Below are 14,077 nucleotides of genomic sequence, written 5' to 3'. Positions count from 1 at the left end.
GGGCCCAGTTGGCCCCGAGCCGTGGGGGCTCCAGGAGGGCTAAACTACGTCCACGGGGATGTTGCCCCGCCCCACCCCCGCCGGGCGCATTCTCGAGTGCTGCCTGGTCCCCCATTCCCACCTGGAGGGAGTAAGGGCACGAAGGCTAGCAGACCCCTCGGCGGGGGTCGACCTGGAGGCGCCCAGGTGAGCTCCAAGCTGGGGGCGCTGCGCTGGGAGCGCCTGAGCGTGTAGGGGTCGGAGGCCAAGGCACCCCCCCCCCCCCCCGTTCCCCTTCCGCCTCTGCAGCTATCCACCTCCCCTTGTCCCTGCGGCCTGCCCTGCTCTGTGCCCCCCGCAGCCTCTCACCGCGTGCCATCCTACTGGCCCCTCCAGAATACGAGTGCTCACCCCTCCCTGAGCTCCGCACACTGAGCAGGGCACCTTTTGGAGGCCGCCCTGGGTGGAGGGGGTCTGGTGAGAGAAGGGGAGGGGAGGGGAGGGCAGGCTGCTGGACTCTTGGCACAGCCTCCCACACCCGGCAAACTCTCACTGCGGGTCCACTGGGGTCTCAACGGGAGGCCCTGAGCCCAGCGGTTCCTGTAAGAACATGGGCAGCCACAGCCTGCCAACGACTTCATGGGGTGGCTGTGGGAACCCCGTCGATGCTCAGGAGGAGGACAAGGAAAAGCAGGAGTCTAGGAGGAGGCCAGGAACCCAGTGGGAAAGACACAGAGGGCAGGACCTGGGGGGTGGGATGAGTAGCTGTGGGACCTGCCCACTCTGCCTGGAACAGGGATTAAGTGGTCACATGTCCTGGGTTGGGGGGGCGCAGGCTGGTGGGGGGACGGGTGCACCCCATGGAGGGCAGCAGCCATGGCAGGAGGCAGGCCAGGTCTGTGGCTGGTTCTGAGGGTCAGGTGAGGACAGCAGGTGCGTGGACACCCTTGGGGTCCCAGGAGTGTGGGCGCACAGGCTGGGTGACAGAATGTTGGGGTGTGCCGCAGCTGTGGGAGAAACTTCCTGAAGGCCCAGGGAGGCGGGGCGGGCGGGATGCGCTGGGCAGGAAGCTCTGCTGCGACCCTCGCAGCCTGGTCCATGGGGAGAAGCTGTGACAGGGAGAGCGTGGGTGCTGGTGCAGAAAACAGGGGGCCTCCTCATCCCTGAGCAGTGAGGTTGGAGGGACCTGAGGACAGGCTGTGGACCAGCATGGGGGGAGGGTGACCAGGCAGCCAGTGCTGAAGAAACCAGGGGTGCTCACCCCAGCCAAAAGTTCTGACCCCACCTGGCTTCCCGCCTGGCCTGGCGGTGGTCCCTGCCGACCCCACCACGAGTGCAGGGCAGAGGTATGGAACACTGGGCTGAGAAGAGCACAGCCTGCCTGCCGGCCTGAGATGCCCCAAAAGGCGCCCCTTGCTGGACGAGCCAGCCCCTGGGAGCAGGGCACCCCACTGACGGGGTGGGGGGGGGGCACGGCAGTGCTGGCTGTGGGGTCTGGCCTGCGTCTTCCCTGCCCACAGGATCCCAGTGGACTCCCCACTAAGGTCTCATGGCATCAGCCCTGCCTACATCTGAGATCGTTCTTGGGGGGCTGTCCTGAAAGGGCGGGTCTCCACAAGCAAGAACAGGCATGGGCAAGGCCCTGGGCACTTATACCTTCCCTTTCCAGAAGCTTTTGGCCTGTCAGGGCAGGGTACAGCCTCTTGCCCACCAAGCGGAGGCAGCAGAGGCCAGGTGTGCTGCAGTTTCCCCAAGGGCACGTACACCTGGGCTGGGGGTTCGGCTGACCCTAGGAGGCCACACTGCCCAAGACTCTGCTTCCCTGAGGGACTCTGCCTCCCTGAGGGACATGGCAAGAGTGACTGCAGGCTCCCTGGGCCTGGAGCCTGTGGGCAGCACTGGAAGGCAGGTGATGGGACAGGGGCTGGAGCTCTGCCTTGTCGTCTCAGCACCCTTTGCCTGAGCTCACTGCCCACGGTGCCGGCAGGCGTGGCTGCCCCAGGCGCCGGCCTCCGGAGCCCCGCAAGCGAGCCATGGGCGGGGTTCCAGGCAGGACAGTGGGTAGTGCCCAGGCACTGTGGTGGCCCTGAGGCCATCAGCCACTGACCTTCCTCTCCCAAGGTCCCTGGCCCCTATGGGAGCCACGAAGAGCTGCCCTGCAGGCTTGGTGAAGGGATCCGGGGTGTGGGCTGGACTGTGAGAACCCAGGGCCCTGATCCCCACTGTCTGGGGCTGCCCCTTAAGAACCACCTCCCAGTAACCTCCCGCTCAAGTTTCCCTGGGGCCAACTGTGACAGGCGCCACCCACGGAGGTGGGGGGGCCTGCTGGTCTTCCTGGGGAGCCGCCCTCCCTGCAGTCCCGGGCTGCCCCCTCCTCACCCGACTTATGGGACCATAGCCCCTTTTTCTGAGGGTCAGGGGGCAGCAGAGGCCAGCACCTGGGAGAGCGCAAGAGGTATGGCCGGGGGCGGGATTCCTTTACCCAGAAGGACGAGGAGGGGTGCTACACACCAGCCTGCACCCTGAGCCCTGGGCAGAGAGGGCCCTGCCTGGGTACCAGAAGGAACCCAAGCAGGAAGACCTGGGGGGGCGTGGCTGTGGCCAGAGTCACCCCTGTGCTTCTGGGCCAGGCTCTGGGCAGAACGGGTGTGGTCCTGCAGCGCCCCCTGGGGGCCACCAGTGCCCGGCCAGGCCTGTAGGATACCCTCGCAGCCCCTACCGGACCCTGCCCGTGCGCCTGGCTGAGGGACCCCTCCCTGGGAACTTCCGCCCAGCAGCCCAGTCTCTGGGGCGCCTGCAGCCTGGGGGAGGGAGCTGGCCACAGCTGGCCGCAGGCCTGGGGGAAAGACGGCTTGGCTCTCCCCCAGCACTGCCCAGGTCGGGGCTGTCCTGCCCTTCCCATTTGACTACAGCGCCCGGCCCCCTGAGGCCCACCGTGTCTGGTCCTCCAGGGAGCCCTGCAGTGCCCACCGGGCTTCAAGGCCTGCACGTGGCCAGGAGAGCAGGCAGGGGTCCTCGAAATGCCCGGACCTCCAGAGCCAAGGTGGAGACTGTAGGAATGTGGCTGTAGGGACCGAGGATAGGTCCCTGCACCCCCTACCCCAGGCAGCCTCCTGGACCCCTGTCCAGACAGAGACTCAGGGAAGGGCTCAGCTGAGTGGCGAGGTTGCTGCCATGGGACGGTGTGCGAGAAGCCACAGCAGAAGGCGAAGTAACAGAGCAGGCCACAGAGAGAGGCTCAGCACAGAAAGGCAAAGGGCAGCAGCACCCAGTGTCCCCAGAGGGCTTTCCCTCTATCGACCATGTCCAGCCTGACTGAAGGAGGCCTCAGAGACTGGGAAACCCACCAAGGACTGGGAAGCCCACCAAGGAGCAGGAAACCTGTACGGGGGGGGGGGGGGCGGTGGAGGATAAAGGAAAGCAAAGGCAGGACAGACAGAAGAGGCTGCTCCACCCCTACCAGGCACCCAGGCTTAGAGGTCTGAGTTTCTTGGCAGCCAGGGAGACAAGAGAAACCAGATCAGGTCTGTCTGCAGTTGAGAGCCAGGAAGACGACAGGGGTGTGGGCCTGGGGACCACCCACAGATACACAGTTAAAGACCAGCGGCACCAAGTCAATGCCCTCTCCCCTAGGGGTCCTCCCCAGCTGGGCACAGAGCAGGGAGCCCAAAGCTGGGCCCATGTGGCCAGACATCCTGTACAGTGGGGCAAGACCCATGCCGGCGGTGTGGGGGTCTCAGTCTGGAGCAGCCTAGGAAGGAGAGCAATGAAGAGAACAGGTTACCCTTGCTGATGCAGCAGAGGCCCCAGCACGGCCTGCGGGCCCTGTCCCAGATGCCCCTCCCACCCCACAGCCATCCCAAGAGCTGGGGGCAGATGACTCCTTCCAGGCCCAGGGCAGGCAACGCCCGAGGCGTCCACACCAGCTGGGGAAGGACCTTTGATGAGGACAGTGCTGGGGGAAGGGGAAGGGGAAGGGGAAGGGGAAGTCCACCCAGGACCTGTCCACCTGCCTTCCCAGGGGACAGCCCTGGCACCCACTCCAAAGTCCTCCAAGCTCCCGGCTCTGTGCTTTAGCCCCGCCCACAGGGCCCGACTGCAGGGCCAGGGATCTCCATGCAGGGGTCTCCACAGTGGGGTCTCTCTGGCACACGGCCTCCCGGGGCGCCCTGGTCACAGCCACGCACACCTGCCCCCACACTCCTCACCACCTCCGTCCAAGACCACATGCCTGGGGAGGGTTCAACCAACCCCCTGCCTCTGGCCTCTCTTGGAGTTGTGCCACTCCCCGCAATGCCCGCCCACCTGGTGGCTGTGTGCGCACTGTGAAACATGGCACCTCGTGATGGCTGCCTAGTCCCCACAGCAGGCAGAGGACATGGGGACTCTCTGAACTCCAGGCTGGAAAGGGGTGACACTGCCAGGGAGCTGGCCGGGCCCTGCCCCGCTGTGCCCTGGGCCAGGAGGACCACCCCAGCATATTGCCCCCAGCCTCCCCCACTGCCTCCCCCTTTACCCCTCCCCCAAGCACTGGCAGGTATACCCATGTTCTCGCTCCTCCTCCCCCCCACCTGCCTCACGCCCCAGGGGTCCCCAAATGTGGGTTCTTAGGGCTCAGCCCTGACCCCTCATAGTCCCCCCCACATCAGGTTCCTTTGCCCTCAGAGCTCATATCTCTCCAGGCCCACCCACGCCCCCAACCTCTCTGGCTGGGTCCCCCACTTCAGGCATGGAGCCCAGAACACTCACCACCAGTCACCCACCCACCTGCAGGGGAGCCTCGTGGGCCAGAGTCCCAAGGGGGCAGCAAGTGGGGACCAGCCCATCTCCCCAGAAGTGTCCCCTCCTCCTGTCCTCCATACACTTGAGCCACCATGCAAGCCTAGAGTGGGGACCCAGGGGAGGTGGGCATGGCCAGGTGCACCCCCTCCCCAGACCCCTTCATCCTTCCCCTTGCAGGAGGGCGGGCCCCAGGGCTTACCACCACTGACCCATGCTGGCCTCGGCTCCCAAGCACACACAGGCCAAACCCCACACAAGGCCACATGCAGCTCCACACCCCCATGCCAGGCTACGTGGAGCCCGCACCCCCATGGCAGGCCATGTGGAGCCCCCTGCCAGGCCATGTGGAGCCTCTCCTGCAGCACACACCACATGGCACTTGGGCATCCTCCTGGGCACAAGCAGGGGAGAGCCGGCAGAGCCCAGCACAAATGCGTACGTGAGGCCAGCAGGTGGGCTTGGAGTGTCTGCTTTCCAGTGAGCCGAGTCTACACCTTCTGCTCCTGAAACCTCTGATGGCCAATTTTATTATAAAGAACGGTATCAAAATAGATGCATCTGTTTAAGAACAACCACGAAATGCAGCGTATTTGAGGGCCGAATGAGTGTCAGATGTTCGAGGCAGGTGGTTTCTCCACAGAACAGCCACCAAGGTGAAGGGGGTTCCACAGGAGTCGGCATGGGCTGCAGCCTCAATAATTTAAGGGGAGGTGGGGGCTGGCATCTTCCAGTTCTGGACCACGTCATAAATCTTCATGGGGCGGGGTTGGGGCTGGGTCTTCTGTGCTTTCTGTTGGGAAATACAAACACATCCTGGGAAACCCCGCAGCAAGGCCCTGGGGTCCCACGGGGCTTTATGGGGACCCTCAGCCCAGAGCACGGGGATGGCAGTATGCCCTGCACCACCCTCGGCCCTGGGGGGACTCCACTGGCCCGACCCTAGACCTGCCCACCCACCCAGCTGCTGGGGGATGACAGCCCCTTGCCACGCTGAGAAGTGGGGTGTTGAGGAGGGTTGGCCAGCAAGGCTGCAGCCAGAGGCCACGTGGGACCTGAGCCAGGGGTGCTGGGGCAGGCAGAGACAGGCCAGTGGCTTTCTGGGAGCCCAGGGCCGCAGGTACAGAAGACGATGGAAGGACGAAGGGGGCAGGGCAGTGGCTGGCAGGCGCCTCCATAACTGGCTCGCAAGAGACAGAACCCGACCTTAGCTTTCATTCTCTAAGCTTCTATCTGGTTTTGGTTTTTTTCAAAGCTTTCTGCTCTTTTTTTTGGTAACTTTTTGGTCTCCTCCCATGTTAGAGCCCTCCTTGGGGTGAGGGCCCATGCAGAGCAGCACACACACCATCTTCCAGAACGCAGCAACCATGGCTCCAGGGCCGCGGTCAGTGTGCACACAGAGCCCCGGTGCAGGGGGGAGTGCAGCCCTGCGTGGAGGGTCCCTGATGAGATGCCCCCCCCACCACCACCACCACCTGGGCCTGCACCACTCACTGGGCATTGCCGCCTGTAAGCACGCATCCTCTGTCTCCTCGAAGCCTTCGGGGCACACGCAGACAAAGCTCCCTGGGGTGTTGTAGCAGTTCTCATTCTCTCGCATGCACACCTTTTCTGCGAGTGAGCACTCATCTACGTCTACGGTAAAACAGGCCCTGTTTACAAGCTGCCTTGTTCAGCAAACAGCGTACCATGGGAATGGAGCACATTCACTCACAAGGCACTCACAGCACTCACGCCGGGTGAGAAAACCACGTGGGCGCTGAGCAAGGGGAAGGTTGGGAAGGGCTCCCCAGCAGCCCGTGCCCCAGCAGGTAGAGCTGAGGGGGGGCAAAGCAGGGGGGGAGGGGCATCAGCCCAGAGGCGCACAGGGAACCCAGGAAGCCTCCCTACTGAGAACTCAGCCTGCCCAGCTGAGCCAGGATGAATGCACAGTCCCAGGGCTCCCCCACCCTGTTCCCCATAGCCCCAGACAGGGTTCCTCCAGAAGCTTCCGGGCACTGCACACACCACAGCCCCTCTGACCTGCACACTGCCCGCTCTCCTTTGTGTAGCCGGGGACACACTCCACACACTGTCCTGGTCCTCTGCCTGTGCAGCCCACGCAAGTCGAGTCACACTCTGTGGACGAGAGCAGAGGATAGAGCGTGGGTCAGCGTCCTGCAGGGCAGGTGCATCCCCCGACCCCCAACCCCGGGCAGAGGCCTGCAGCCTTGTGGAGCAGAGGAGCTGGCACTCAGCCCCATTTTAAAGTGTGTCTCCTACAACAGTTCAGATTAACTTCAGTTTATGCCACAGACATGTTCTGGAGGAGGTGCTGGTGAGGTGATCAGAGCAGAAGCCATGCTTAAAATAAAATATAACCCTCCTTTAAATCTTTATGCTGAAGTGGAAAATGGGCCCAGTGGAGCTTCTCAAGACAAAACTCACGTAAACTCACCGACACTGGCTCGCTGGCCTATCAGGAGTGTGATAAGAATAAGACATGGAGAAGCACACAAGGCTCCTGGCTAAAGGTTTCCACTGTCAAGGTAACCACTACAAATACAAAAATAAGTAAAAAGGACCCGGCGTGGTGTTAGGAAGCAGGGCCAGGGCGAGCTTGGCTGTGGGTGGCACAGGGCTCCAGGTGCACCCTGACAGCCACCCCCCCAGTGGGCCTCAGGCCAAAGAAATAATGAAGGATGTGAAAGGTCTTAACTAGAGATCCAAAACTTATAACTGGTGGGGGGAAACTGGTTGTTTAAATATTTGGCAAGAGGGACCATTTGAGAAAATTATGAACTAATGACATGCTGTGTGTCATTAAAGAATCTGTGGGAAGGACGTGCTGTGTGAAGGTGTCCCCAAGGAGGCAGGTACTGAGGCACCCTGGAAAGCGAACCCGTCACCAAGACGTCCAGAAGGATGGGTCAAAGCACAGTGGCAGCCAGCCCCCGGGGCTCTGTGGGTTAGCTAGTTTCTCTGCTTAAACAGATTTAAATTTTCTCATTTTTCTGCAGCAAGTATCCATTACTCGTGTGGCCACCCTAGATTTGTTTAAAGTAGGTGGGACAGTGACAATCATGCTAAAAAGTCACAAGTAAACATTTAAATAGAAGAGGCAGCCTGGCAGATGACTGCAGGACGCACCTTCACAGGTGTAGGAGCCGCTGACATTCTCGCAGAACTGGGCACTGCTGCAGGGTGGGGGCTCGGCCGCGCACTCGTCCACATCTACAAGAGAGCAGGGGCCGGAGGCTGGGGGGGTGTGCTGGTTTGAAAGGAAGTATGCCCCCTAAGAAAAGCCATGTTTTAATATAAATCCCATTTCATAAAGGTAGAATAATCTCTATTCAATACTGTATGTTTGAAACTGTAATGAGATTATCTCTCTGGATGATGTGATTTAGTTAAGAATGGTTGTTAAACTGGATTAGGGGATGACATGTCTCCACCTATCTGAGTGGGTCTTGATTAGTTTCTGAAGTCCTATAAAAGAGGAAACATTTTGGAGAATGAGAGATTCAGAGAGATTCACGGAAAGCAGAACGATGTAGCCATGAGATGCAGAGAGTCCATGAGCCAGCAACCTTTGGAGATGAAGAAGGAAAACGCCTCCCAGGATGCTTCATGAAACAGGAAGCCAGGAGAGAAAGCTAGCAGATGACGCCGTGTTCGCCATGTGCCCTTCCAGCTGAGAGAGAAGCCCTGACTGTGCTCGCCATATGCCTTCTCACTTGAGAGAGAGACCCTAGCTTCATCAGCCTACTTGAACTAAGGTATCTTTCCCTGGATGCCTTTGATTGGACATTTCTTTAGACTTGTTTTTAATTGGGACATTTTCTCGGCCTTAGAACTGTAAACCAGCAACTCGTTAAATTCCCCCTTTTTAAAAGCCATTCCGTTTTTGGTATATTGCATTCCGGCAGCTAGCAAACTAGAACAGGGGGCCAGGGGCTGAGAGGGCCAGGAGTCTGGGTGGGGGGTGTGCAACTCTCCTACTCGGCTGCACAAGGCCCTGTACCTCTTTCTGCAGGGCAGGGTGCAGGGCGGGGTGCTGGCTGAATGGGCTCACTTCCTCTCATGACCCAAGAGGCTGGCAGGCTCGCTCAGGGTCCTGGTGTCAGAGGAACTCCCCTGCCCCCCTCACCCCCCCATTCTCTTGCCCCTGGCACATCCCCTGTGGCTCTTTTATTCCCGTGGCTCACTCCACAACTGTGTGCCCCCATAACCTATCTCTGGGCTGCTGCCCTGTCCTCTATGCTATCTAAGCAAATCAACAGGGCCATGGGCTCACCTCGCCTCCACCCCCGACCTGTGGGCCCCCTCTCCATCCAGCAACCCCACCTAAGGCAGATCGCCTCCCCAACCTGCACCTTTAGTACCTCCCACCTGGGATTCTGGTTCCATTGTGTCATCCCCCCTGCACTCTAACTGCTGTGCAACCCCCCCGCCCCTGGATTCAGCTCTTCTCCTTCTTGTGCAAACCTCCCAACCCCCACACCTCACCACCCCCGCTTCCTCAGCTAGAAGGTCCCCAAGAGGTCTCTTCTGCCCCCACATAGCTCGGGGCAGGCTCCATCCTGCCAAGCTCACCCCCATCCCACACACAAACTCTGCTGGTGGCTTCTGTGAAGCCCAACTGGGGGGATGGTGAAATGCAGCAACAGGCCCCCCCCCCAACCATGTCAGTGCCCACAGTGAAGGGGCTGTTTCAATGGCAGTGGTAAGCAGTGGCCGGCATGTGGGACCCCACCACAGACGTACCCACGATGCCTCACCAGCCCTGCGGGAGGGGGTGCTGCTCTAGGTAGAGCCAGAAACTAGCTGTGGGGGAGAGGCTGATGGCGAACCCCAGCCCCTCACCTGCTCTTGGGGCCTGAGCAACGTGAACTCACGGCCCTCAAACAGGACCACCTGGGACCAAGAGCAGTGGGGCGTGTCCATGCCCAAGCTGCCGTTTCTGAGCCCCTGTGGGCCAAGAGATCCAGAGGCCTCTGGTGCCTTCCTGCAGATACATGCTGCCCTGGGCACACACAGAGAGGTCACACAGATCCTGCACTGGCACACATGGAGAGGTTACACACATTCTGCACTGGGCACAGACGGAGAGGTCATACATATCCTGCCCTGGGCACACATGGACAGGTCACATGTGTGACCTTTGCACACACGGAGAGGTCACCACATGCACTGCAGCCGGGTGGCGATGGGGCAGCACAGGCTCTTACCCATACAGGCATCTTCCTCTCGGGCCCAGCCAACCTCACATTCGGTGCAGTCCCTGTGGGTGGGGCCCCAGCATGTCTTGCAGGCCTCGTTGCAGGCTGGAAGGCCAAAAGTGGGTGGCTGGGGTTAGGCATGCCCCTTCAGTACTGCCAAGCCCATCCTCAGTTACAAACACGAGTGCAAAGACCACTTAAGAATCTAGGAAGTCAAGTTCAGTAGGAAAGAAACAAGAGCGAGAACAAACAAGAGAACCCCCAGGAAAGTAGGATTATGTCCAGAGCTGAACCTGTCCACATGATTCAAACCGTTAACAGAATACAGGGGTAAGATGACACATGGGTTTTTTGAATAACAGTAAAATTCTTAGCAAATGAGAACTCAATTTTGATAATTGGCAAAAATGACTCCTGGCCTGAGGGCTCACTGGACCTTCCCCTTTGGACCCAGCCTGGCCCTGCCTGGGGTCTGAGTGCCCTGGTACCAGCCCAAAGGCCCTGTCCGAAGTGCTCAGAAGTCTGGGACCACCTGTGGGGAGAGGTGCAAGAGGCGAGGAAACCTTTCCCGGGACCGTGGGCTCACTCCTGCACTGTCGGCGACAGACCCTGAGGGGCCAGGAAGATCAGAAGAGAGTGCGGAGGCCCCTTTGTGCAGCGGCCGCTCAGTGGGTACACGGGAGGCCTGGGGGCTGCCACCTCCTTCCCATCTTGTCCCTCACACGCGGCTCTCAGGCCCAGGGCTGCGTTACCTGCACAGATGCTGTGTGTCTCGTTCCGCAGCGAACTGAAGTAGCCGTCTGCACAGTCGGTGCATAGTGCCCCGCGGTAGCCCATGTGGCACTGGCAGCTCCCATCCCCCTGCCGGCTGCCATCTCCGCGGCAGTGACCGTTCCCGCTGCAGGGCCGTCGCCACCCGCCCTGGCATTCTTTAGGAGACACAGCCCAATCTCACCAGGCCGCCCCACATGATCCCAGGGGAGAATGCCCCCAGGTCGCATCACACTTAAACCACTTAAACCCCCTGGCCACCCCCAAGGCAGGCAGGCCTTCTCCCTGGGGACATGCCCAGGCCTCTGGACTAGCAGCAGACAGCTCCTTGGCTGTCCTGGTGACCCAGGGTAACTCTGGGCAGACTCCTGTGCCTCGGGTGTGCAGGACCGCGTGAGAATCGCCACACAGCGCAGCCGACACGGTGCGGATGGGGCAGGGGGTGGCAGATGGCTGCGGCCACCATCTGCGCTTGGAGACTGCAAGACCTTGGTCCAGACTGACCAGCAAGGCTGTTTTGTAATAACCAAAAGCACACCACGGCTTCCGTGGCAACCAACGCTTCTCCCCACACCACCCATGCAGCTCCAAGCAGCTGCAGAGCCCGGCCAAGGCTGCCCACAGCGACAGCTGCTCTTGGCCATGGCGGGGCCCAGGCAGAGTCTCCCAGGAGCAAGGCTGCAGGCAGCCCACCCAGTGAAGCCTTGCCCAGTTTGCGGGGGGCAGCCCCTGGCAGGGTTGTCAGCAGGAACCCTCCCTGGGCCACCACAGACCCACAGACCCTCGAAATGAAAGTTCAAGGGATGAGACCCCAGTTGGTGATCCAACAGGAATCTTCCCTGAAGCCCAAAAGTGGCAGGGACCCAGCCCTGCACAAGTACCCCCTATCATCTGGGGCAGGGGGTGGGTTCCGGGAGCCTCCCCAGGGCCAGATGCACCCCAGACCTCGCAGGCTGACCCTGGGGCCACTCCGGGCCCTGGTCTGTTCCCATGCACTCCCAGTGCACCCTCACATTTGCTTCTGTAGTGCCCCTCCCTGTCCCTGCAGTCTCACCCACCACAAAGTCTGCGGGGAATCTTGGGGATGAGGCCCAGCCCCCGGCGCTGCCCCAGGGAAAAGCGTACCCAGGCAGTCTGGCCCATAAGTTCCCGGGGAGCAGCAGACTCTCAGGGTATCCACACAGAACCACTCGAACAGGTTGGGGTGCTCCTGCTTTCTAAGGAATAGAAACGCCCATTAAGTTGCACTCACAGAATACCTTCAAACAAAAACAGTTTCACGGGGCATGTGATATGGGGTTCGAGAGTCTGTGGATGCAGCAGGTGTGAGCAGGACCCTCCCCTGACCTGCCAGAGGGGTGGGGGGGCCCTGCTGGAGGCAGAAGACATCATGACCTGAGCCCCAGCTCCACATGCACTCAGGACTCTAAGTGCAATTAGGAGCCAATCAGACAGAGGGCTCTAAGTGCAGTTAGGAGCCAACCAGATGGATGGGTGTCCACTTAGGGCGATGGCTAGGCAGGGATGGCCAAGCGCAGCTGTCTGCAAGCCCATCCTGCCTTGGCTTACTTGGGTGGTCAGTGCTGCCCACAGCAGAGCCCCAACCAGCAAGAGTGAAAGGGGAAAGCAGGAACAGGTGCCACCACACCTGCGCACTGGAGTCAACCATGGTGCTGAGGTCACACACAGGATGCTTGGGTCCCAACTCTCCACCCCCTCCGAAGGACTCATTGCAAAAGGAAAACTGTGACTTTGTGAGGGAGAATGCGGCCCAGTAACCACCGTCAGGCCAGTGCCGGGGCTAGGCCGGTGGCCCCAGGGCTCCTGCAGGGAGGCCCTATGAGGCTATGGGTCGGGAAGCTCTTGAGGATCCTAGTGGTGACCAAGAGATTGAGGACCACCCAGGTCGGGGGAGGGGATGGGACGCAGCACCATGGGGGGCCTTGGCCACAATCTACGGAGCCTTGGCGAGACAAGGGGCAAGGCAGAGGGTGACAGGTGTGGGGCTGGCTGTACTCACAGGCCCAACCACCAGCTCTCCAGGTGCTCCTCATGCTCCTCCAGCAGCTGGTTGCACTCGAAGTCACTGCTCTCACACAGCCCCTCCATGATCTCCACCAGCCGGATCTCACTGAAACGGCCCCAACCCCATCAGCACCTGTGGCCAGGGCACCAGCTCCTCTGGATGGGTTCTGTGCTCATCTCACTTCCACCAGGCCCCGCCAGGGGCCAGGGCAGTGGGGAACACGGGTGTTTATGAAAGACCCATGGGAAAACCCAGCCAAACAGGAGACACCGGCCACTAGAGAGCCAGGAAGGACGCAGCAGCTACAGGGTTGGTGGTCAGGGATGGGACACCTGAGTGGTAGGGACAGCCTTACAAAAGGCAGGGGCAGGCCAGCAGCCCAGGAGGAGGACCCAAGGCCACTGGCCAGAAAGGCTTCCAGCCAGGACCCTCCGTGAGCTGGACAGAGAAGCAGGGACGGAGGTACAGGAAGCCCACCTGAACTCGTATTTGGACAGCGTCTTTTCTTCCCAGGCGGTGTTTCCACCTCCAAAGTTCTTCTTTGCGGTGCTCACCATCCCCTGCGAGGAAAAGGTCAGTAGTTGGGGCTCAGCACCAACCGGCAGGGTCCCCGGGCTTCAGGTTCCACAGCTGGGAGGACTCCGACCTGGCTTCCAGTGCTGTCCCCAGGACCCCCGCCCATCTGGTTCACCTTGTCCACCAGCTCCAGGCCCACCTGGTTGAACCTGCCTACCAGATCCCGGGATCCCAGCCCACCTGGCTGAGCCTGCCCCCCAGGCCCTGGGACCCCAGCCCACCTGGTTGAACCTGCCTCTCAGGCCCTGGGACCCCCGCCCATCTGGTGGAACTTGTCCACCAGCTCCCGGCCCGATGCCCCCGGAAAACCTTGCCCAGCTGGTTGAGCCTGCCTGCCATCTCCCTGCCCACTGATTGAACGTGTCCGCCAACCCCCGGACCCGGACCCACCTGGCTGAACCTCTCAGTCAACCCCCGGGACCCCGGCCCACCTGGTTGAACTTGTCCACCAGCTCCCGGCACCGCCTGCAGGGAGTTGGGGTCTTGGCGGCGCCCTGCGCGGGCCGCAGCAGCAGCAGCAGCAGCAGCAAGAGCCCCGGTACGGGCGGGGGGCGCATGGCTCTGTGCCGAGGCCGAGCACAGCCTTGGGGAGACGCGGGGGCGCAGGCCCGGGCCGAAGGCACTCGCGGAATCCAGCCGCGGGCGACCCACCAGGTGCCCCAGCTCCGGCCTCTGGGCCGCCCACCGCCCGCAGCCGCTCCGGCCGTTCCCGGGGCTACTTGACGGAGCCGGCGACGCCCCGCCC

General features: G+C 61.3%; 1 protein-coding gene across 3 annotated transcripts; it reads right to left on the bottom strand.

Annotated features, from left to right (window-relative positions):
• Nucleotides 1-5,262: 5,262 nt before the first annotated feature.
• CRELD2 (CRELD disulfide isomerase 2) lies at nucleotides 5,263-14,058 on the bottom strand. 3 transcript variants are annotated; one of them, XM_077169217.1, is made up of 10 exons: nucleotides 13,764-14,057; nucleotides 13,234-13,316; nucleotides 12,751-12,861; nucleotides 11,856-11,947; nucleotides 10,712-10,888; nucleotides 9,969-10,064; nucleotides 7,888-7,971; nucleotides 6,781-6,876; nucleotides 6,253-6,393; nucleotides 5,263-5,551 (listed from the first exon to the last, which is right to left on the bottom strand). In XM_077169217.1, exons 1-10 carry the CDS (start codon nucleotides 13,887-13,889, stop codon nucleotides 5,505-5,507), a joined length of 1,053 nt encoding a protein of 350 aa, XP_077025332.1. In that variant the 5' UTR covers nucleotides 13,890-14,057; the 3' UTR covers nucleotides 5,263-5,504. The 3 variants fall into 3 exon arrangements, with proteins under 3 accessions (XP_077025332.1, XP_077025334.1, XP_077025333.1); XM_077169219.1 differs by lacking the exon at nucleotides 6,253-6,393 and having other exon boundaries at nucleotides 13,764-14,058; XM_077169218.1 differs by lacking the exon at nucleotides 9,969-10,064 and having other exon boundaries at nucleotides 13,764-14,058.
• Between the last annotated feature and the right edge of the window lie 19 nt (nucleotides 14,059-14,077).

This window comes from Tamandua tetradactyla, chromosome 7 (genome assembly GCF_023851605.1).
Source record: "Tamandua tetradactyla isolate mTamTet1 chromosome 7, mTamTet1.pri, whole genome shotgun sequence".
Classification (NCBI taxonomy): domain Eukaryota; kingdom Metazoa; phylum Chordata; class Mammalia; order Pilosa; family Myrmecophagidae; genus Tamandua; species Tamandua tetradactyla.
This window is presented reverse-complemented; position numbering and strand designations above follow the sequence as displayed.

What these genes read in the sequence shown, in the direction of transcription:
- CRELD2 (XM_077169217.1), bottom strand. Translation starts at nt 13,889, where the DNA reads ATGCGCCCCCCGCCCGTACCGGGGCTCTTGCTGCTGCTGCTGCTGCTG. An exon ending in AGAGGAAGATGCCTGTATGG is followed by an intron (nt 7,972 to 9,968) that starts GTAAGAGCCTGT and finishes GCTCTCTTGTAG; the next exon opens with ATGTGGACGAGTGCGCGGCC. An exon ending in CGGCTCCTACACCTGTGAAG is followed by an intron (nt 6,877 to 7,887) that starts GTGCGTCCTGCA and finishes TCTCGTCCACAG; the next exon opens with AGTGTGACTCGACTTGCGTG.